The sequence below is a fragment of the Falco cherrug genome, chromosome 6 (genome assembly GCF_023634085.1).
Source record: "Falco cherrug isolate bFalChe1 chromosome 6, bFalChe1.pri, whole genome shotgun sequence".
Taxonomy (NCBI): domain Eukaryota; kingdom Metazoa; phylum Chordata; class Aves; order Falconiformes; family Falconidae; genus Falco; species Falco cherrug.
The window spans coordinates 21,169,306-21,195,300 of record NC_073702.1 but is presented as its reverse complement, the minus strand read 5'-3'; the positions used below and the strand labels follow the sequence as shown (position 1 = coordinate 21,195,300).

At 34.9% G+C, this 25,995-nt stretch overlaps 1 protein-coding gene across 1 annotated transcript in view; it reads right to left on the bottom strand.

Annotated features, from left to right (window-relative positions):
• CSMD1 (CUB and Sushi multiple domains 1) overlaps nucleotides 1-25,995 on the bottom strand; it is a 1,210,443-nt gene that overhangs the window by 128,997 nt on the left and 1,055,451 nt on the right. The window contains exons 41-42 of the mRNA XM_055714855.1: nucleotides 21,895-22,104; nucleotides 10,966-11,154 (exon numbers count right to left, since the gene is read on the bottom strand). Coding sequence (XP_055570830.1) covers nucleotides 10,966-11,154; nucleotides 21,895-22,104 — 399 coding nt within the window. The remainder of the gene's footprint in view (nucleotides 1-10,965; nucleotides 11,155-21,894; nucleotides 22,105-25,995) is intronic.

Sequence of the window (25,995 nt, the reverse complement as noted above, 5' to 3'; positions counted from 1 at the left end):
CAGTTTGTATGCTGATAGTTCTTATGACAAATAAAATTAAGATAGAGAGACAAATTAGCATACACTTGCTGAATGAAATCTCCAGGCAAATCAATGCCATGAAAAGGTGGTTGATCTTATTCAAGGGTGGTAAATATGTAATAATGTGCTCTCTTTTGAGTCCCAGTTTGGGGAAACTGACTGATTACAGATGCAAGCATGGATCTGAGTAGATATATGGCCATTAGTGCAAACTAATGAGTCTCACTCATTAGAGTGAGACCTTAATCTGTGGGCACTCAGTCTAGCTATGGCACTTTTCTCATTAGTTCTTACCATAAGGCTTATGTTATTATTTTCAGACCTTCTTCATTTCTTTTTCCCTGTTCAACAAGTAATGGAAAAGGAAAAGAAAAAAAAAGGGAAAAGAGAAAAGTGGAAAAGGAAGAAGGATTGAGAAATGCAGAAGGATGTCACATTTCCCATATGGTTTAAAGCTGCTATACCATTTGGGTAGGAGCATCACCTGGCTAGCTGACACGTGGCCCTTTTTGGAGGAATCCTTTGAATAATCACTGGATTTTAGGACAAGTTAAGGAGGCTTTAAGCACTTCCCTTTCTTCGCTTATATCAGTACTAGCTAGTATGATACATTTAGCACATCTTCCCATCTTGCAATACAACAGCATCTGCTCCTGCACTACAATCCTTTGGAGCCCAACAAAAGGAAATGGGCTAAGGAAAATGAAGTGTTGATTGTCTGATTCCTGCTTGCATGTACAGACCAAGGGCAGCTGGCAATGTCTATCAGCTCTGATGGTTCTATGATGAAAATGTGACTTGAGCCCATTTTTTACTGTTCCCTAATCCCCTACATTTATGCCATGCTCAGATTGCTTTGTCTCAGAAATCTAGATTGCTCTCTCCACAGTACTCCATGTTTACAGCTAAATGACTGCTTTGACAAGTATGCTTAGTACATTGAAATACAGTTCCTGAGACTAATATAGTGGCAAGTGGAAAATCCCTTAAATTGTAGTTAAGATATAGGATATTTCTGGTAGAAGTTTTATACTTAAATATACTTCGAGTTTACTAGATTTTGACAGATTTATTAATGTTGTCAATGATTGCATACATTTTTGTTTTGCCTCCATTATTGTCTAATACTCTAGGAAGAACGCAGATTGATTGTATCTTAGTAAAGATAGTCTATTTCATCTTATATCATTGTTAGCCATGACAAATCAATAAAAAGTCTCAGGAAAAAAAAAAGTCACAGAAAATAAAACTTTAATAGAATAAGCAATACACACAGCTGATTCTAGGGTTTCTCCAAAGATCCTTAAAAATCACAGGAGACAGAAAACTAACCAGAAATAACAGGCTAACCAAGAAGAAAACAGGTCTAGTTTCAATAAACAAATCACTCTGAATGATGTTGTTATATTGCACTTTGAATGACATGTATGAAGAAACACATATTTTTGAAAGGGAAAAGCATATAAAAAACTCTTCTAAACTTTCAAATACTAACAGTAGACCACGTGCTAATTTATAAATTAATTAATACTATACTATGCGCTCCCATGCTCTTTCATAACTAAATCCAGATGCAACGTTGCACATGGAAGGACAGTAAATATTTTAAAGATCCACCTAAAGGTGCCTGAACCTAGTTAGTAATTTATTGACAGCTATGTTCTGCCAAGACAGCTATGGTATACCCTTAGGACAACCTGATTGCCCAGGAGCAAAGTCTTGGAGCATGACTATATGACAAGCTTCTACTATGATCTCATGAATATAAATTAATTTTATTTTCTCCCATATATAGATTAAGCTCTTCAATGCATTTCAGATCATCTGCTACCCAGTGGAGAATATGATTTGGAATAGGGTTGGCTTCCAAAAGCATGCAAATCTTTGCTCTGTTCAGACAGTCCTCCACTGACAGACTAGTTTTGAATCTGCATTCTGCTCGTGTCCTCTTTTTTCAACATGTCTATACTAGAATCTGGTTGATAACTATTTAACCCCTTTGTTGTATGAATTTCCATAACTGTTTATGGTATATATATACCAAGCCTTGCTCGGTGCAATTGTTTGGCTTAAAGAAGTAGGAATGGCTGACTCAAGTACCATAATCTAGAATGAATCAGTGGAAATCTACATTGGGATGAAAACACCTTGAAAAGGCTTGGGAATATAGGAAGCGTTACATGGTACAGATAAGCTTGTACTGTCAAAGTTCATATTATAAATCTGAAAGAAGTTTAACCATGTCATCCTTTCATCACAGAGCACAAAGCCAACAAATCTGTATTCTGAGTGAGCACAGAACTGTGCAGAGCAAAGGCTTAGTTTGCTGCCTTAAGATAGACAACCATACACCACAGATCTCAGACAACTCAGGGGAAGAATCTAGAAGAAAAGTACTTAAGTTCTAGCCATAGTGCTCTAGGTGGCAACCACAAATCTTAAAATTACAGAAAAAATTGTCAGAAAAAGTTTCAAATTTTCAACAATTCAGCATAAAAAATGAATATATGTGCAAAATGTTGTTTTGCTGGTGCAGGGCAGGAGAGTTTTAATTCATTCCGATGTTGGCAAGTCCCTGCAGTTTAGCTAAACATCACATGCATACTCATTTTCTCTCATTTGATCCCATAATCAGATTTGTTTTCACTCCACTAACACAGATCTTCAGTGAGATTCCTTAGAAGGGTAAGCTTCCAGCCTCAACACTACCACTTCGCAGGGTTTTTTATTATTGTTTGCCCTGTCCACCGATGGCCCTGATATTACTCACCAAGCAAAACCCCAAACCAAATCATAAACCCACGACTTTTCTTTAGCATAAAGGGTGGGAACTCTGCAACTAGACTGGAAAAAATCAGTTTAGGACTTCTAGCAATTTAACATCTTCTACCGTCTTAGGTTCAAATGCTTATAAAAACCAGCACTTTCAAGAGCCAACTAGTCTAATTGTTTTATCTTCCCCCAGGTCCAGGATTTTTAACAATTAATTAAATCAGAAATGGTATATCATCTTTGGTTTCACTAGGAAAAACTAATACATGAAAATATGATACCAGTGCATTGGGTGGCTATAATATCAAACTATGATCATACAGAACACAGAAGTGGGACCATTTTTAATGCCAGTAGTCAAAAAAAATATGCTGCTTCATGTTTTTGAGATCGATCTTCAATATGATACTTTCCTTAGTCCATATGAGAATCTTGAAAGGGTACTGAACAAATTTTCTATTACTAGTATGAATCCAATGAAATAATGGAATACAGAGAAGATATGGGAAGGATGAAAAGCCCTTAACAAGTAAACCTTAGCCATGCAGCCCAGTAAATACAGTGGTGCATTGGTAATAATAGGCCACGACTTTGTGTTAAGCTAACAAAGGAGGCCACAGACAATTTTTTTCTGGACTTGTTCTGGCCGTTGGGAGACCTGTTTTAGCTTGTAGCAGCAATTATCATCAGGTAACTACTTACTACTTCATTTTAACTTTATACAACAGTGTGATGTGGCACAATATTTTATATATATATATGTATAATAATTCTGAATAAAAGATAGAGATAAAAAATAGGTTTTCTGGACAGAATGAATTTGTAGGCTTTCTCCCAGACTGAGACCACTGACCTTATAGGTACTGACCTACAGGTACTGGAAGAGTGAGTGTATATCAGAGAAAGGGGTAGATGTTTGTCTGTATATCATTCTAGCATTACCTAATTTTAAATATCAGTATCACTATAACTGGACTACTAATTCTTTGATTAGACTGTTAAGTTTTTTTCTTTGGAATAACATTAAAGCCTTGGCTTTACATCTATGGCATTTTCCTTTTGCCTATATCAATATTTTAAGTCTAACAGACTGGTGAGGATTCAAGCAACCTATTTAATAACTTGGATGCAAGAAATTTGTATTTTGGCAACAATGGCAAAGCAAGAATGCCTAAAGATAACAATAGCAGAGACACTGTCATGATTTTATTGCTTGAAGGGAGAATACTATGTCTTTGATATTCTGGAGCCAGAGACCCGTTTTCCGCATCTTCCACACAAATATTCATAAACCTTTTTTTATGAATCATTTATGGGTTACATATTCATTGTCAGATTTCCATGGGAGACTGCATAGACAACCCAACATTTTCCTCTGAAGCAGTGTCAACTTTCTTTTTTGAGGCACTACCAGATTTCTTACTTCTTTCAGCTTTCTGAAGTACGTGCAATATTACATAGAAAGGTTTCGATCTGAACTTCTAAAAACACTGCCCACAGGTACAAGAGTGATTTAATTCTTGCATTTATTTCCTTCTCAGACCCACTGCCAAATTCCACTGATCAGAGACCTTATAACCATTTGTTTTCTTTATTGCAAAAACATTTATATGTCATCATAATTCTTTCAGCAATGCTGGACCAAGCTTTGATGTAAAAAATGAATTTTTGAGAAAGCAAGTAGTGTGCTACCTTAGAGACCACAAAAACCCTGCATGCTCACTCAAAACACTAAAAAAGTGCTCTTATTCAGAAATCATAGCTATAAATGTACACAACTGCACACACAATGGGGATGCATGCATTCAGGCCTCACCTGTGTGGAGTTGTGTAATGTAGATGCCTGTGGGTAGGCTTGAAAGGATCCACAAACAAAGGAACCAGGACAAACGTACATTCTGAATTACAGAGATGTTGGTAACAGAGCAGAGAGGAATGACTTTGAGTTAGTAAATTAAGACAAAACTACTGAATTAAGACTAAATGGATGAGGGACAAAGAAAAGAATGATTTTATCTTCATGTCACTATAAATATTTTCTCTTCTTGCATGTTAATTCAAACAGAAGAAATATTTCTTTACTCTCCCTTCATCTAAGAAAACAGAAAATGCTAATTTGTACTACAAAAATCTAAACCACTCCTAATATAGACTTCACGTGTCTTCAACATTCTTCTAGGAAACATGTTTCTCTGTGGAGTAAAAAGGAGTAAGAAAAAAAAGAGGTTGCTATGCCCTTTGATGCTGCATCTACATCACTACTCAGGAATATTATGTAGTATTCTGAAGTCCTTTTACAACTCCAAAGATGTCTTCATTTGGTGTTAGATCAGAAAAAAACCCATGCCCTCCCAATACCAAAGAGCTGTTTTTAATCACCATCAAACTAGAGGAAATCCAGTGATGTTCTCACACGTAAAGTGAAAGCATCTAATCAGGCATTTAATCTCTCTTAGGGTTAAAAACTACATCTGGATATGAAGCAATTCTAATTTTTCTATATGATTTAATTGTCATGGAAGGTAATCCAACAAATGTATACATATTTTGAAAGTCCTAGATATAGAACACATATTTGTTTTCCTTTAACACCTCTGATTGCTAACTGAAACTAATTTACAAAGCATACCAGTTTATTACTTGATTCCATTTATCTTTAATCAAATTTTCATCAGAAGAGATGTATTAAAATCTTGCCCGCAGTTTTAATGAATACTGTTTTTAATAAGAAACAATAAAGAAAAATAAGAAACTTTAATTTTAATAAGAAAATTTAATAAATATCATTTAAAGAGAGAGGTATAGAAAAATAAATTTTCATATACTAAAAACACCCGATATACTTAAAGTCCTTTATGCATCTTTTACCCAGTCTCATGCTCCTATTTATCCTATTGTCCCAGTTTTGGCGAGGTGGTGGCATGTGGTATTTAATCACCAGTTGTGGTTAAACCACGACACCTATCAATATAGTTGTCACTTCATATACATCTAAAACAATGGGAATGCCATTTGATGTTTGCTATGCCTTTAAGATGTATCATATACAGATTGCTACTAAACTAGTTGAATGTTAAGTTCTTAGTTGTATAATACATAGGTCTACATTCTATCACAACACTACTACTTTGTAATTAATATTTTTAAATTAAAATAAATTATTAAACCATTAATGAGGATTTTAAAAGATCTTGTTTCTTTAGCTGACAACTTTCATTCAAGGCTTAATTAATGAGAAAAGAGGGACAATAAGTCACTGCAGATACATCACCACAACACTGCTATGGAAGAAATCAAAATCAGGCTAAAGCATCTGACTCAAAAAGCTTAACCAAGGACTAGGAAGAAAGGAAGAAAAGAAGAGGCGTTTGATGTATATAAAACCAAAAAGTATTGAAATTTGAAATGAAGCACCTAAGTTACTAAAGGATTCTAAAAGCACTTAAAGATTCTGCTTGGCAGTGCCTCAACATAAAATTTCACAGGCTTTGGAGGGGCCCTACTGAAGCCTTAATGCTGAAGTGCTGTACTGTTAGCTAGCAAAGACACTCTGAGTAGCTGCTTCTGTTGCTTTGATTTAGGAAAAGAAACTAACTTCTCCAGATGTTCCAAAAGCAGAGAGATCCCACACAGGACTTTTTTTGATGAGGAGAAGGTGAAGCAGCTTATCAAACATAAAGGAAAGCCTTGAATTTCATGGCATAAAGAAATAGAGAGCTTTGTTATAGGCCAGGATAGCAAAACAGAATGACTTGTGATATTGATTTGATTTCTTATACAAGTGAAAGAGCTAGAATATTTTCAAAGGTGAATGACATAATGGTTGCCTTTCTTATCCATCCTTTCAGTTTAACTTGAATTTATATACTTTATTAGATATTTCTGATTTCCCACTACAAAAAGGATCCTAAAAATACACGCTGTAAAAGAGCAACACTTTAAATGTTCCATGTTTACCTTGTTATCAATAGGATTACATACTGAAACTATTACTGTTTGATAATAAAAAAAAGTAATAAAAGGACTGAAATATAGCTAAAAAAATCTCTAATACTAACATCACAATAGCATTCAATGAACCAATAAAAAATCCAGTGTGTGAAAAAAAGACTCAAGGAGAACAGAGATAACTTCTCTGGAAGTCTAAGAACCTAGTTTTCTAAGAACGTATGCAAACCAATGTGTTTTCCCCCTGACAAACATTTCAGATTGCATCTTAGAAATTAATGTTTGTTAAAATTAATTGTAATTAGTAAACAATAAGAATATAGGGAGAATATGGATTTGGTATCTTAAATGTCTTTATTCTAGGAGTGCAAAAACTGTAGGTCAACCTTAATGGGAAGAGCGAAAAAACATGTAGTATTCTCTTATCTTTTTATGTCCTTGAAAGTACTTTCTTTCCCTATTCATATGTAAGATAATAAGGCACATTGCAGATAACAGGCAGAAGATACCATAATGATTTTGAAAAATCTGTATCATCAGGCAGCAAGATTTAGGACTAAATACAGTAACATTATCATTTAGTAGAGTAAGTCATATGTGTATCTGTTTTATAAAGACTGCACAGAAGTTATTTTATCAAGCAGTTATTCCATACCTTCCATATGCATTTCAGATCCCCCCCCGCCCCCTGCATTTTTGACAGTGGCAACATTATTTCCAGACAAGACAGTCCCTATGAGTACTTGATATGCTGCTTGTAACTCTAGCTTTTCCTTTCACCTTAGCTTTGTATTGTATATGGAACATATGCTAACAATATTCTACTATCATCCTTTACACTTTTATAACACTCTTCAAAGGATATTGTAAAACTATAGCACAGGTTTAATCTGAGAAAAAAAAAAAAGATCATATTAATTTATAGTGCAGTTTGATCACTAATAACCTTGTATTTTCTTTCAAAACATTGATAAGGTTGAATCCATAACCCAACCACCTTTGAATACAAATATCTTCTCCAATTAATCCTTCATCATCTTTGATTTTTTAGAACTCAAAAATTACTTATTCACTCATGTAACACATGGGAAAATATTTTGTGAACTGCTATAATATTTAATTTAAAAGTCACATAGAGCTACAGATCACATTCAGTGTAAGGTCTTATATTCTAGATTAGGAATTGTAAAACTTTTAAGTGCAAAATTTAAATCTCCAGTCCTCCCATACATTTATTCTCCACTTCAGAAGGCACTTAAAGACAGCACCCTTGGGAAAAGAGTCACATAACTGGAGTACTTAAGCCCATGTTTTAGGCTGAATTAATTCTGTAAAGTACGTACAGAGGTTAGCTATAATAATCAACAGAAAGAGGTAGGTGTCCTTAACAGAATCGCTCGGAGCAAGATTAGACAGAACTTAAAACGGAATGTTACAGACTGTCCTGGTTTCAGCTGGGATAGAGTTAATGTTCTCAGAAGCTGGTGCAGTGCTGTGCTTTGGATTTGCTGGGAGAACAGTGTTGATAGCACATAGATGTTTTTGGCTGTTGCTGGGTGATATTTATACTAAATCCAGGACTTTTCAGTTTCCTGGGCTTTGCCAGCGAGAGGGCTGGAGGGGCACAGTAAATGGAGAGGGGACACAGCAGGGACAGGTGACCCAAACTAGCCAAAGGGATATTCCATACCATATGACACCATGCTGAGTATATTAGTTGGGGGAGGAAGAAGGAAGGAGGGGACATTTAGAGTGATGGCCTTTGTCTTCCCAAGTAACCATTACACGGGATGCAGCCCTGCTTTCCTGGGAATGGCTGAACACCTGCCTGCCTGCTGGTGGGAAGTGGTGAATGAATTCCTTGTTTTGATTTGCTTGTGTGTGTGGCTTTTTCTTTATCTATTAAACTGCCTTTATTTCAATCCATGAGTTTTCTCACTTTTACTCTTCTAATCCTCTCCCCATCCCACTGTTGAGGGAGTGAATTAAGCAGCTGCGATGGCTTAGTGGCCAGCCAGCGTTAAACCACAATACAGACTTTTTTAGTTAAAAAATATGGGAGATGGTTCTTTACATCTAAATATGCCAGTGCTAAAAGCATTGGGGGTGGGGGTACGTCTATGGGTTATAACCAACTACTTTGACAAAGATGTGATGCATTATCATGTAGCATATCTCTAAGGAAAACATAAGAACTACTCCCACAAAGAACTACATATTCTCACGTCTCTCCATTCTTTCTCACTTGGGAGATATAGTTTTACAAGAGACACCTATATTGCCTATTACAGTGTGGACTAATGGAATTGGATAAGGCTCAGAAGGTGTTTCACAATTCCAACTCTAGTTTGCTAAAATAATATAATTATTTAATAATATTATTAATTGGTTATGTTGCCATGTCAGTTTTTTTAACATATTCTTCTCCCAAAAAGAGAAATTAGTAGTCAAAAATAGGTTCTAAACTATTTGTATGCATTTCTTCTTACTTATATTTCTGCAAAAAGTCTAAATTGTCTTCCAGCTGTTCTGATGCACTGATTAAAAAACAAAACAAAATGAAAGACATGGGAACAGCAGACATCTTGATAGCCGTTAAACAAGAAATGCACCCACTAACTGTACAGAAGTTACACATCCTCTCATATGCCAAAAATTTTCTAATGCCATTCAATACTGGAAACATCACTTTAGTACTTTTACTTCTGTCTGGTCATAAGTGCAAAACAGTGTAAGTGTCTGGCAATAAAATTCTGCTCTTTAATTTGAAAACAAAGCAGATATTCTCTCAATATAAATATCCTCATTTATTCAAATATGTACTACTTTCTAGCTGAATTGTGAAGTCAAGGGGCACAGCCTTTCTCATTCCCAATGCCAAATGTTCTGTCTAGACATTGTATTTTCCCTTTGGCCAGAAGGGCATTTTTATATGTTATTCCTGGAGCCTGTCAAACTTCCATAATGTCTATGCAATAACGTGATAAAATATAGTTTATATTAAAAAAAAGATATAATTTTTAGTTTAATAATTCCAATAATAATACTACAACAAATAGTATTTTTTTAAGTGCCATGAATTAGGGTTTGGTAATTATTTTTATGCTTTCACAAGTGTCAAATGGACAAAGATTTGTATCTATGAAAACCTTCATCCAGAACACTCATTTTAAGGTTTGTTTTCCCTTTTAAACCCTTTAACTCCTCAATATATTTACCTTACTAGATTTCTGAGCAATTTATGGTAATTTGCATTAACTATTATGAAACTGGAACTTAAATTTTGAGTTCTTGTAACATTGGATTTAAATGAGAATGTGAGGAAACACAAGCATCCCTTCTCAAGCACATGTACAAAACATATGTTCATGCTGCAAAGCAATATAGTTAAGCTGTTAGGAGAATACCTGTCTCAGAAATAATAAGAAAATAATTTGAATTATTATCCACAGTACTAAAATCCTCATTTGGGAAGGAAGGAATTGAAGTGCTGAAGCAAACCTTTAGTCCACCTAGTGTAGCTTTTGCTTCTGACAATATTCAACCCTTCACGTCTAATAAGAATGCACAAAGTAGAAAACACTCTTAACATATCCCAGTGGAAAATTTATTTCTAGCCTCTAGCAGTTTGTCAGGAAGCAGCATGACTGACCCTTCCTTCATGTGTTTTTCATGGCTCATACCAGTAGCTCAGTTAAATCTTTCTTGAATTCCTCACAGCCTTTTCTGGTTTGACTAAGCTAAAAGCTACTGGGTGTTTTGTGTCAAGAAGCATCTGTCCCATCTTTCAGGATCAGTGTCAAATATACTGAACATAGATTTTGCAGTGAAAACCTGTATCACCGTTAGCCTCTTGTCATGATGGAAATACTTTATTTAAATCTATTTTATATCTTCTGAGCTGGTTGATTATCTATGACACTAGTCCTACAAAATGACAACCAAGTTTTCTCATAACATACTATATGAGACTTTGTCAAAGCCTCTAAATGTCTAAGGGAATGTCAGAAATTTTGTTTCTGCACTTATATTTTTTTGATGAAACTACAAGTAAAAGGTTTATAATTGAAAATCTTATATATTGTACACTGCCCCACCCCGCTATGTTACATAATAATAATAATCATCATCATCATATCTGCATTACAAACATGCACACAAACAAGTAAATAAAAATCAGGAAGTATGGTGAGCTCCAAAGCAAAGGCACTACTAGAAAGTTACCTTCGCATCTTGGGAAATGATAGTTCCAATTCCTGTTGATTCCATGTTGGCATGTAAGAACAGGCTGACCCCTCAAAACATATCCAGGATAGCATTCAAATGATACTGACTGACCCACACTGTAATCTGAGTTGACTATATATCCATTCAAAAAAGGAGGAGGATCAGGGCAGTTCTGTAACTCATAAGCTGGAAGAGAACAGAAGTACTTTTTATTGCTTAGTCAGCTCTCAACATAGGAAATAAACATTAATATAAATGCTGTAATGCATTCCCTAATAGGTAAACACTGGACTACCAAACTCCAGTAATAGAGTGATTAAGAAATAAATCTTCCACTAGGACCACCCAGATCTTGAAAAAGGAATGAAAAAATTAACTTTAGAGACAAGGCACAGGAAAGATGAAAATTTGGAATAGAAAGAATTGCCATCTATATCAGAAATCTAGAGCAGAAAGTCAATGAAACATTGGGTGCAGGGCATGAAGATGGAATATTGTGGTTTAGTAGTTGATGTTGAAGCTTCAGATTAGAATATTATATAAAATATGTGTTTATTTTGACTAAGATCTGAGAAGTAATAGCAATAGTTTTATAATGGGATAATTTTTTAACCATGACACAGAATTAATTTATTAAATAAATAAGATGGGCATACTTAGTATGTCACTAAGTGACATAATTTCATTAATAGATCAAGCATTTTCATAAACTTTATTTATACTTTTACTTTAGCATGTTAAGTCTGAAATAAAAACAATCTTGCTCTGAATGCAGCAACATTGAATCCAAATCTGCACACAGTAAAATTAATAATTTAATTGAACAAATTTAATAGGCGGTCACTTTTCTGCTAACATTCTCAAGATTAAAAATTATCACATAATTTTTCAAAGATCTTTTTCCTATCTTGATATACAAAAAGATTTATAAATATAATGCAATTAATTCCAACTAAAAATAGTTGAATTATTTAGGAAAATAAATTTGTCCATGATGCCGGAAATTAAACTACATTAATTAAAAATGCAAATCTATTGCATGATCATGTTCACAGTGCAATTGCCAAAAATCTGAAAATACTTCTTTCAAAATTAATATGCAATTATACTTATGTAAATAATGGCAGCATAAGAACTTGAAACAACATTTTTTCTGATTATATTCATGTACTGTTCTATGCATCATCCACTAAGAGTGGATGTAACTGCAGCACAACAAAAAATGGAGTTTTGAGGCACTATGAGCACTACATAGCAAAACAAACATTTCAAATTGGGTAAAAGCTTATGTATTACTATGGTGGCTTATATTTATTTGACTGGTAATATTCCAGTTTCTTCATTACCTACATAACAATAAAATAGCACACAATTTAATCACGAAATTTAAATGGGTTTTCACACTTAAACACTATAGTAAATATTCCCGTAAGGCATAACAAAGTCATATTATTCATTAAAATTTCATGAAACAGAACATTTACACAATCTATTGGATTTTTTTATATCCATTAAACTATGGAAAAAAAAATAAAAATCACCTGACCTAAAAAATGAAAGGAATTCATGAAAGACTGTAACGTCACAGAGCATCAGAAAGTGACAGAAGTCTACAAAGGAGAAAGTTCCCTCTAGCTATATCTGCATAAACCCCCCTGCATTAATGATTCAAAATATTTAATGTTGGGTTTTATTTTTTTCAAAGACCTTAAAATATTATTCATTTGAATATATTTAATTCATACAAAATAGTGCACTGAAAATTTAGAGGGTGATTTCATTAATAACATTTACTAAGATAAAGGTACTTAAGTACAGCTACTGTCATGAGTTTTTTTAGTCATTGCTGATTACAGTCATGCTATGAAATAAATAGAAGATTTATTCTGAGAAAGCAGCCTTCTTTTCCCTAATTCATTCAGTGAATCCAGAATCCAGTGTTTGTAACTATACAAAACTGGACAAGATGTGGAGGTACTAGAAATATTCAAAAATCCTCTAATAAATAAGACTCCTCTTCCCTCAAATGACAAAAAATTAAGAAAAGAAAATGAAAACAACAATCAGAATTAATTGCTGCTGGAAAGGAAATATAAAAAGCTTTATTCTACCTTAATTACAGTTCATTAAATTTCTGTGCTAAATCTAGTAATGGGTCATTAATTTTTAATGCTATTATTACTCCTGCTATCATTATTCATACAGTACTACTACAGATAATATCATTATCAACATCTTTATTCAAAATAGAGTACAGGAAATTAAGACTAATATATTAAATTATATAGAAAGGTACATAGATAATATATTAGTATATTTTATAATATATATTATATAATATATATAAATAATATAATAATGTATTTAAAATACAATAAGACATTATTCTGGAGAGTCAGAGAATGTCACAAATTTATTTAGGAGGGTGCAGCAGTACATTGTCCAATAGTTACAATGACAATGGTTTGGAACACTGACAGTAAGTACCGGTACTTTTACACTTTGATTGTACAATCTTTTGAGGAGATGAATAAGCATGAAAAATATCCTTCCCCATTGGTTAATTTTTTGTAATACAGTATTCACAGATTTCATTTTAAATATACTTAATATGGTCTCATATTTTTTTAAGTTAGTCTTAAAAATTCCTGTCAGGAAAAAACATCTTACTTATCTAAATGAGAAGAAAACATGGGAACAGCTCAGGTGAAGGTGGAAATCCTGAGAAAGAACATCAACATCTGTCCATCCCTTAATTTGGATAACTTCCCTTGAAGTCCCTTGGATTGTTAATGGAAAAAATAAAGCCTACCTTTTAAAATTCTAGTTACTGTTTATTCAGAAATGTATGTGCCTTTATCATAAGGTAAACAGAACACATACAGAAACTTTGAGGGTTTGTTTTGGTATCTGTTTTATAAAAGCAGAAGCCCTGCCTAAAGCAGATTACCATAAATTTGAAGGTCAGTCAGTCAGAATGAAAGCACTTCCACATGAGCAGAGCACACCACTTAAAGGAGGAGGGGGTGGGGGAGTGGAAGTGTAAAATGTGAAGATACTCTGCATGTGACTTCTGGTATAAATCCTATAGATGACTTATAAATTATTGGAGTAACTATAAGTCAGGTGTTCCATCTGACTATGATATCATGATTTACAGGGCACTCAGGGAATATGTTTTATGTTTTTTATATAAACATGAATTATATTCTTTTCCGTTCTTTTGATATATGCAACAACATACCTGATTTAACAGAGCAATTCATTATTCAGTCAGCACTATCAAATATTACCCACAAATCCTGATGTCACACCTCACAAAAGAAAGCTTTTTTTTTTTTTTTTTTTTTAATGCGTGTCATGCCCAAAGTCTTGTTTGGTATTGAGCTTTAAAAAATTATATGCCATTTCACAGCAGAAAAAAACTCTAATGACAGTCTGAAATGAAGCCCAATGTAAAGGAAGTCTGAGAAAAATATTTAATTCCAATGCTGGCAGCAGTCAAATACTTGAATTTTAAAATTATCTCATATCGACATTTAGCATTTCTTTGTGCAGTATATTTTCCACTGGTAAGAAAAGAGTTTAAATAACAAAAGAAATATAACTGATCCTCTGCTATCTTGGTTTTATGATTCAAGTGTGTTTTCCTTCTTACATTAGCAATAGGGTGACTTACTGCCTTTGCAAGTGCCTCATACATCTGTAACACTTCAATATGGAAATAATTACTTCACAGAATGTTTGTATTAGCCGAGTTGAGCATGCAAACACTCAAAATGTAAGGAAAGGTCACAATTAAGGCTACTTAAAACTTTCATTTAGTCTTACTGTATATTTCTCCACTATCATGCTGTTTGTAACTACAGATTCAAGAAAAAAAATCCACTTTCTCAGACTAGACTTGACTAGACTAGACCAGCATGGGCTGGGTTGGGTTGGAAGGGATGTTTAAAGATCATCTTGTTTCAACCCCCCTGCGATGGTCGTGGATATTTTTCACTAGATCAGGTTGCTAAAAGTCCTGGTGAACCTGACTTTGAACTTTGAGGGATGGAGCACCCACAACTTTGCTGGGCAACCTGTTCCAGTGTCTCACCACCCGCATCATAAAGTATTTCTTTCTTATGTCCAACCTAAATCTACCCTCTTTCAGTTTAAAACCATTGCCCCTTGTCTTGTCAGTAAAGGCCTCGGTAAAAAGTCTCTCCATTTTTTTTACAACACCTTTTTAAGTATTGAAAGGCCATAATAAGGACTCCCTGGAACCTTCTCCAGGCTGAACAACCCCAACTCTCTCAGCTTTTCTTCAAAGGAGAGTTGTTCCAGCCCTCTGATTATTTTTGTAGCCTTCCTCTAGACCTGCTCCAACAGGTCTCTCTTTCTTGTGCTGGGAGCACCAGAGCTGGATGCAGTACTCCAGGTGGGGTGTCACGAGAGTGAAGTAGAGGGGGAGAATCAGCACCCTCAACCTGCTGGCAATGCTTCTTTTTATAGAAGCTCAGGATACAATTTGCTGCAGCCCAGAACAGGACCGGCAATCTGGAACCTTATTGTATTGCTTTAGGCACCAAAGAATTTCCAATGCAATGACTCAGGATTAGAGTCACAAAACATGGCTTACTTTTGTTACAAGTTAGAAAATTATTTGCTATAAGCCCCCTAAATATCTTATTTCCATTAGTATTCCACCCCCCCACCCCCCACCCTCCCACCCCTTAGGACATCCCCACCCCCCCACCCCTTAGGACATCAGCTAAAACAGTTTTAGAAATAGTTTTTCAACAATTCCTTTTTATTTCTATGATTCCTATGACTCAGAAGTTCTATCGTATTTGTCTTTTAGCTAGATAAACGTAATCAGATTTAACATGTTCAAATCATAGAATCATTTAGGTTGAAAAGACCTTTGAGATCAAGTCGAACCATCCAACCAAGTAAAATCATGTTGTGTATGTGCACGGGTGTGCTTGTGGGATGAAGGGAGTGCAATTAGAACTTTTTTCTGTGTATTCTGGAACATTTTGCTCTCCAAATACAACAGGGTAAGATTCTTCCCTCATATTCAGCTTTATGCTACATTGAAATTCAAACCAGACTGAAAATGCTTTTAGAGTTCCAATAACAGGAACTAGGATTCCCCCAGTTAAAATAACAGAAATAAAATATTTTATCTGCTTCCCTTAAAAACGACCTAGTCCTAAAGGGAATGCTGTGTGGGAAAAAGATATTCCATAAGTGTTAAAAGGCTGAGGTAACAGTTGTATCATAGCCAGAGATTAAAACCCAGAAATATGTCTTAACAACCATTAGACTGTGTCCTTCTGTGTACTGAATTCTATTACAAATCTCTGAGTCCATAAAAGCTGTTATTTCTTCTGACTTAGCACATACCTTGAGTCATTCCAGCTGTAGGCAGAGTATCCCAAGCCTGTAATTAGCTAACTTGGCTTGCCAATCAAACTTCTGTGACTTTTCTTCCCCTCAGACCTAGTGTGCACAGGCTGTTTACTTCTCAGGTACTGATATTCGACAGATGCAAAGGTCTCAGAAACTCAAGACTGCTATTCAAATGCAATTCAAAAATGTTCTTTAAGCATTTTTGGTGCCTTCCTGTCTTTGCATAGGGTGTCAAAACTACAATGGTGATAAGAGACACCCTTTCTCAATGCCATTTTTTAGCCAGAGTACAATATTTATTTCAACAACAGAAAAAGTGTAATTAAACCTAAATGTTGCTACTTTAAAAATCAGGCAGTTTTAAAATCCTCTCATCTTACAAGTAAATAAAAATAATAACTAATAAAATTTATCATAACTGCTTCAGACAGTTCAACAGGTAATCAGTATGAACTTCCTTCTTGACACACATGAAGCAAAAGGTTTCACAACACACACAAATTCAGTAACTCAGCCTTGAACATAATGGAACACTCATCATTCCTTATGCTATGCAGTTACAAAGCTGAAGTGATAACAATACATGAGAACAGCATAAAATCAACATAACACAACAAGCTGTCCAGCAATGGCACTCATGGCCGTAGCTTCCCTAGGGTTCTGCTAAGGAGACAATGCTTTTTACTGCATTCAGAATTACACAGGACCTAAGTGATTTAGGTTATATATTCAAATCCTGTATTGCAAGAATTCACAGGCTAGTGCTTAAAAAGCAGCACTAGCTCCCTGCAAGCATGGGAAGCAAATATTTTGCTGTTCTCAGTGTACATACACTTTTCTTCCCCAAAATAATGTGCTCAGACTACAGTTCCAGGCTATATGAAGCTTCAATCTCATAAGTATTTTTCTGTCTTCAGAAAGTCAGTAGAAAAATTGAGAAATAGCATTATTAATTCTATCATTATATATTTATCATATATATATATATATAATCTATCAATACAATATCCATACTCTTTACTTCCACCAGAGATGAGGGGTTATCAGAAAGCCTTATCCTTCATAAAGTGCTAAGATATCTAGAAAGCCTCATTTTTTATGACATAGAAGTTTTCTTCAAAAAGCATACCCATTAACAATCTCCCTTTATTCTTAGATTGATATATCTACAAAAATGCATCTACCTTGCAAAAAAATAGCGGCTACCTTAATGCTACTACTTTTTGTATTCTAGTTAGTAGAAATAGCACTTTTTTCACTCATGAAAAAGTAGTTCTTGAATTGAACCAAGTGTGGTACCATTCAGTAACAGGACAAATTTAATGTTGAATACATTCTAATGTAAATTTAAGTACATTTTAAAAAATCAGACTAGGATAAAGCTATGCACTCTTGTGGGCACTTCCTAATGTGCAACATATTCATTAAGACACTAGAATGCGTTCGGCCAATGTGACTACAACTATGGACTCCTCTTGTCTACTCATCTTTTTTTAAGGGTATATCAAATTAATTTAATTATTAGAAAAGCAATGTTTTTTATTTACAGAAAATTTTTGCTATATTATAGTCTATTAGCACATCTGATAATGGGATAAATTAAGAGTCTGAAAAAACATCTATTAAATGTATTAAGATGTCAGGTCCTCAGATCTATCTGCTTTGTTTTACAAATTCATTTCCACAGAACTGGCAAACGTGGACAAAAGCAAAAGTACTAACAAACAATCTTTTAAATACTCAGAATAAATTTGTTCTCTAATTCTTTGCAGAATTGTTTGTGTGGTGCTACATCTGTTTGCACTGGTCTGATATACACCCTCCAGTTTTACATACAACCTTTACTTAGTCCTGACAACTATTTGTTCCATATTATGTAAAGATGTATTGCTTATGATTTTGTTCTGTGTTGATTGACTCAGGCAACTGAACTGTGTAAGCATTAATTGTACTAAAAATAAATTTTTAGCTTTCTATGTATGATACACTTCCTTTTGCTCGTAAGAAGATTTTTGAATGTGACACCCATGCCAGCCTCTCATATTTTATCTCCCTCCCACGTCTATATCCCATGAATAGCAGTTAGGCAAGACACAGTGTGTATTAAAATGAGTTGTGACAAGGAATATTTCAACTGGGTAGCCAGTAAGCCAAACTGAATTGGTATCTATAGAGTAATACCATGTTTCCTCTCAATAAGGGCACTATTTCAAGACTCTCTCCTCCATGTTACCGATACTGCTTTTCAAACATTTGTAGGAACTTCAAAATTTGACTGAAATTGGCCCATGGTTATAAAATCACATAACAGAAGCACAACAGTCTGGCATCACAACAGTGTAAGCCTTGCCTAAGCAGATACTACTCAAATATATGGAAAAAATTAAAGGTAAATAAATTTGCCTGAGACAGGCTAAATACAGAAAACTGTCATATCATAGAATAGTTTAGGTTGGAAGGGACCTTTAAAGGTCATCTACTCCAACCCCCCTGCAATGAGCAGAGACATCTTTAACTAGATGAGGTTGCTCAAAGCCCCTTCCAACCTGACCTTGAATGTTTCCAGGGATGGGGCATCTACCACCTCTCTGGGCAACCTGTGCCAGTGTTTCACCAACCTCATTGTAAAAAATTTCTTCCTTATATCTAGTCTAAATCTGTCCTCTTTTTAGTTTAAAATTATTACCCTTCATCCTATCTCAACAGGTCCTACTAAAAAGTCTGTCCTCATCTTTCTTATAAGGCCCCATTAAATATTGAAAGGCTACGATAAGGTCTCCCCAGACCCATCTCTTTTTTCCAGGCTGAACAGCCCCAACTGTATCTGGCTTTCTTCACAGGAGAGATGTTTCATCTCTGATTGTTTTTGTGGCCCTCCTCTGGACCCGCTCCAACTGGTCCATGTCTTTCCTGTGCTGAGGACTGCAGAGCTGGATGCAGTACTCCATGTGGGGTCCCACCAGAGTGGAGTCAAAGGGCAGAATTACCTCCCTCAGCCTGCTGGCTGTGCTTTTTTGATGCAGCCCAGGATACAGTTGCCTTTCTGGGCTGTGAAGGGACCATTGTTGATCTAGACAGACAGAGATACAGATCTCTATCCTCAGTTTTATTAAACATTGTGACTCTGGATCTGAAAAATCTCTTGCTACTTTAAAGGAAAAAAATAATTGATAGCCAGAGGTAACTTGTGTCACATTTGATGTCAGAGTAGTCTTGCAATACCAATTGTCTCACTGGGTATAAGCTCTATGTGAAAACAGACCCAAGCACTAACCAATGATTGGAAGAGTTTGAAGTACATGTCAATTGCATTATGTTGTGAACCAATCAAAATATAATATATAGGTTTCTTTTTTTTTCCAAGTCTATGCCTTCTTTTATTTTGAGATGGCTTTTATTTCCTGAAACATCAACAAACATCAGTGTCCTTGCCAAAACCATAGAATACCATGTATAATAAATATATTTTGATCCAGATTCACAAGCAGAGATAAAAATTCCTAAGTATTATAATGATTAAAAAGCAAACTGAATCTCTCTCCTTGTTCCCCTGCTGAAACTGTCACACTATGTTAAAATATGAATGTATGCTTTCTTTTAAAGGGAACACAAAACCTTGCTGAGCAAGCTGGAACAGTGTTTCTAGAAGAACATATTATACGGTATACAGACAACTTAAGATAAGATTTAACTATTAATTTCATGACAGAAAATGCTGTTTGCCAGGAGTTACTCACATGTAGTTGAGCCTATAAAGACTAAATACGATTATTCCTTGTTATTGTTAGGAAAAAAACACATTAACTACAACCAGAACTAAGACCTCTGGAGAATATATAGAAAGCATGCCACATGGCTTTGTATTTTATTTATTTGGTATTTCTGCATTTTGCCACATTTCAAGTCTTTCCAGAAAATACTAAAAAGAGCCATCTGTCCAACTACAATTACACTTGACTGCTCAAAATAAAAATCACACTAGGTGGGTGTGGTGTTGTGAGAATATTCCCTACTTCTAAGCCTATGGGACAGAACAAAACTCCACAGGTAATAGAGAGATGTGACCTCTTTGTGGGCACACTTTACAAGCATTAGCCTAATTCAGGTGCTCTGAATCTTCCTCTCTATCCATTGACTCTGTAGATATGATTTAACTATAATTATATATATGTGTGTATGCAAATACATACTGTACTGGGCCTGGCTACAATACGGTTCATTTTCTTCATAGCAGCTTATATGGTGCTGTGGTTTAAATCTGTGGCCAAAACAATACTGATAACACAGTAATGTTCTGGCTTTTGCTGAACACTGCTTGCACAGCATCAATGCCATCTCTATTTATCAGTGTGCCCTGCCAGTGAATAGACTGGGAGTGCAGAATAAGCTGGTAGGGGACACCAGGCAAATGATGTGAACTAACCAAAGGATATTCCATACAATATAAAATCATGCTCAGCAATTAAAAGGAAAAAGAAGGGATTTAGGGATGTTAGCCATCTTTTGCTTGGGAACTGGCTGGGCATCAGTCTGCCTGTGGGAGGTGGGGAGTGATGGCCTTTGCATCACTTGTTTTCTTTCTCTTCTTTCCCTTATCCTTCACTCATTAAACAATGTTTTTTATCTTGCCCCCCAAGCTTTGTTTTTACTGTTCCTTTCCTCTTTTCCCCATCCCACGGGGGGTGGGAGGGGAGTGAGCAGCTACGTGGAGCTTAACTGTCCACCAGAATTAACCCACACATACATGTTTACACAAACATATATATGAAAATCTAACCAAGTTATCTAAATTAATAGCCTAGAATAAACTAGCATGAGTCTTCCTCACTGCAGTTAGATGGATGTTAGAATGGAACCAGGCGTTCCATTTTGTTAAACTGTTCAGATCCTGCAACATGGCTTAACAGTTTTTGGTAAGAGTATTTTAACATTTTTAGAAATATGCATGTATTAATGATGTTTTATAGTCACTAATGAGTGAAGAAAAAAATTGAACAGTAGAAGACTATAGAAAGTTCACATGTTCACATACTGAATATATGCATTTCAAAATACAGATACAGACTGTGTGTTATCTGGTATCTTTTCATTTCCTGTTAATTTTCAACTAAGTCCTGACTGAAAAAATGTAAGAATTATACAGGTTTTCATCTGAGTATTTAAAATAATCCATATTATATTTTGAAATCTTCATTCATTACACTAAATATAACAAGATTATATAAATTGGAAAACAAAATTGTGAATATTAGTACTATTGCCCAGTAACAGTACACCTTAATGGGATGGAAAGGGGTATCAGCTATGTGACCTTTGGCAAATGACATCATTGTGGCTTCAGGTTTTTACATCGGTAAAATAAAGATTCCAATTCAGCAAGATTTCAGTTGTAAAAAAGTTCAATCTATGGATTAAACAATTCAGTTTTTAAAATTATTTATAGTATATGTCTAACCTGTTCTTTAAAATGGAAAAAAAAAATATTTCTTTTTAACCATAAAGTCTGTTGTGCTAGTTCCAACTTACCTTGGTACGTCAATTTAAATCCTTGCCTGTTTTCTGAGTGATCACTGTAAAAATGGACAAGTGTTTCATGAGTAGTACTTAGCAAGGGTGATGGCAGTTCCATTCCACTAAACTGGCCGATTATAGAGCTGGTGTGGTATGGCCCATTCTGAATTTCAAGGAAATCATGATTTGCTTCAGTAGAGAAATTCAGAAACTGAATGTGTGCACCTGCAGCATTGAGAAAGAAAAAATAAACCCAGAGGCTTTATAATTCATATTGCTTAACACTACAGCATGCAAATAAAAATTATTAAAAAAAAAAAAGTCATAATAATTGTTATAGGCACTATATTTATATTTTAGTCACCATTCAAAGTGGGATGCTTAAATTAAGGAAATAGCTGCTAAGCATTGCAGGAGTTGGAGCTTCTAATTTTTGGGTTCCTAATAAACATAACTACCACACATGTAGGGGCCAACGACAGGAAGTCACAAACTCAACAATCAGATATTTGTCAGGTTCCTAAACCCGCCATCAGAAACATTCAAATGAGGAGCACATCACAAGTCCTGCTGTCTCATGGTATGGTCAGGACTCAGCTGAAAAATCATTACTGCAGCTGGGCCAGGCCTCTGAGGATCAGGATCAGCTCAGCACCTGGGAAGGTTACTAACGGAGTGACCTCTCAGAGGCAGAAGTCTACATACCTACCTAGTTTAAAATATCTACTCTGCCTTGCTTTTCCTGATCCAAGTCACCTGCATTTGCTGCCTCTTCCCTCCAGCTTGAGCCAGTGTGTCTTGAGAGTCATTCTGCTCTGTATGCAGTGCTGTAAGATGCACTGAACTCCAGACTGTGGACAGGCTCATTTACTACAAATCCTCTGTGGAAGTCAGGTGATTTCTCACCAGGCCTTTCTCACAAAATGAAAGGGAGAAAGATGACTCCCAAAATGCTGAACAGTCAGAAGTATAAGCATAATCTCATAGGAAGAGCTGTTTTTGAGTTCTGGCACTACTTTATGTGGACTGAGGACTTGGGATTCAGGGTACTCAAGTTATGTGTATATATAGTATGAAAAGAGGGATGGGGGATGAACCCCTAGTTTGAAAGCCAAGTAGTACCAAGTAACTTGCAACTGCACTGCTTGGGCTGAACCTTGCTCTGGTAGACTATAAGGAACTAGCTGGAATGAAAGAAAACAGAATTACTGAATGAGCCAACAAAGCAGTGTGAAATATTCAATGCCTTAACTCTCTGCTTGACATTGTTATTTAGCAGTAGAGACATATTTTTCATTCCAGGAGAGTACCTTATAATCACCAGGGTCATTCATTCACTCATTCTTGCTCTATAGCTCATTTCTTTGCCTCTGTGGTTTGATATCTAATCACTTGTATAAAAGGGATATATATTTTTTTCCCACAGGAGAAACTAAATAAGCTTCCAAATAAACTGGTTGTTAAAGAGCACTTGTAAGAATATGGGATATTTAGCTCTAGTACCTTCTCTTAGCTATGCAGAGGGGGAGATACAAAACCAAGTATTTCAGCTACTGAATAAGAAAACTTATTCCAATGCTATCAATAGAGAGGCACGTACAGAATATACAAGAGTCTCAATATCAGCCATCTCTTGTATGATACCTGATGCAGTTAGTCTGACTTGAGTGAAATCACTAACTTTACAAAGCTCTCAGGATTTTAAGATGAGGTAGGACATAAAACCGTTGCTTGGAAACACCTTGACTTCAGTATCAGCATTTAGAGACTCCCACCAGGGACTGGATGTCAGCAGCATAGAAATTCTGAAGAACTGGGCAGCCACTGAATATTATACTTAAGTTGCTAAAGTGTCAAGCAGATAATTGAATTGAACATTTGTACAAAATCAATGTTTAGGTATTTAAATAAATGTAGCCTACTGTTCTGAAATAGTCTCTGATAAGCCACAGAGTACCTTTAAATTTGAATAATTCTTATTTATCTACTGGGAAGGGAAGTATATGACTAGTTATAGATATTCAGTATAGAAAACCGTTTTATTTTAAAAGTGAAAAGTAGATTTACCAGTAACTTTAAAAAAGTTAAACTGCCTAAAATAGCCACATTTTAAACACAAACATAGACATATTTTTTTCCCTCAGGGTTTTTCAAAGATGCTAATTTCAATTAGAGGATACACTGTATGTGTCACTCAAGCCTTAACTCTAAGTTTATACAACTTACAGTTTTCAATTTGATATGTCAGAGAAAATGTTTTCTACTCTAAGTCATTTCTTACATAAAATTATACAGAATAAAACTGATAGCTTCAGAAAATAAATCATTATCCAGTCAAACGATAATTGTACTACTTCCTGCTCCAACCTCCACAGGATTTTCTCTCTCACTTGAATAGACTCTAAATAATGAGAATTCCAAGCTGAGCTATTCTTTTTTAGAAATGTTCATCAATTAACAGCTACTTGAAGTCATTGCAAAATCACCACAACTCACTTGAAAATACATGCTTTCCATCTATTTTAAAATGTTTGGGTTTGAGTAGTGTCTTCTTTTTACATGATCGGTATATTTTCATATAATTAAGAGTGCCCTATATTTTGGGGCACATTTAGCTCTGACAATTTTATTGTTGGTCTTTGTTTAAGCACACCTGTGTGCTTGCACTAAGACAGTAATATCATGGGCTTCATTCACTCACAAAGATTCAATAAATGTTTGGAATAAAGGAATACTTACTGAGGTATGAAGTCACTGTGAAGTTAATTATTTCAATAGCATTTGAATCAGTCATTACATGTTCATGAGTGTCCTCTTGATCAGTTTTTGTGCACAGTGCTAATCTCCAACTCATTCACTACCACATTAAAATCCTTCCAAAATATTGCTGGAGCATTATTCAACTTTGGAAATATTTTCTATATTTCAGGGATTTCATGTATTTCAGGTATTTCAGGATGAGCTTATACTTGTGATTAAAATAGTATTGAAGATTTTTGCAGTGGAAGATCTCTGTTAACTATCACATCACTAACAAAACAATTTTTAAGCTTGGTATAAAGATATTATCTGTGGATTGTTTGACAAAGACTTTGGGAAAAAATATCCCTGTAGCAACTTTACAGTAATAAATTACTTCTAATATTTTTGAAAGCAATGATAGATCAATGTTATGAACACCTTGTACCTGTTAAGTCCTTTGCCAAACAAAATCATAATCTTTTCTATTTATAGGATTACCACTACCAGAGACTTTCTGAAAAATGAGAGGGATAATAATAGGATACAAGACACTTTTGCGTAATTAATTCATGAAAAAATGTTTACATGGAAAGGTTAAAGAAAAAGAGTAAGTGAGAAATATGAAGGACCATTTGTAAAAGGCAGTATTGTAACCTAATTAGGATGACATCGCTCTAGAACAGTTGCTTATCATATATATTTCTGCAGATGTAGCTGTAGAATGCCATAATTAGCCAGGGATGTCCTGTTTATGGTTGTTGATATCCTATGGCTATAACGGTATCTAAGGCTACTAAGGTTATTCATAACTATGATGGATCAGTTTTACCAGGCATGCACTATTCTAAAAAGTAGCACAGAAGCTTTACAAATTAACTTAGTAAAATACACTCTATGTAAATAGTGCATCTTTCAACAAAAGTCCCTCTTATGAATGCAAATGGAAAGAACAGAAATTTATTTCCAGAGATGGGTACAGTGAATTTAATAATAAGCTTTTAAAATTAATTTTCTTATTCGAGCACTAGCATTGAATTCACAGTATGGGTCATAATGTTTCACAGCAAGAAAACTTATTCCTTTTATTTCTAATAATGATAGAAGATTGTGTTTTATACATGCACTTACACATCCCTTATTATCCATCTCATTTATTCTCAACCTAATTATTATTTAGTTGTGAAGATATTTTCTGTATGATGATAGTTTCAAAGCAAACCTACAAAGTTTTTAAGTTGGCAACTGTTTCCTGGGATCTGGAATGTTTTAGAATGTTTTTAACCAATTCATAGTGCTAGAAATGAGGTTTTGTCCATTTTCACAGAACATAAGAAATACTGTTAAAAAGTCACTTGGGAGACAATGAAAGGACAT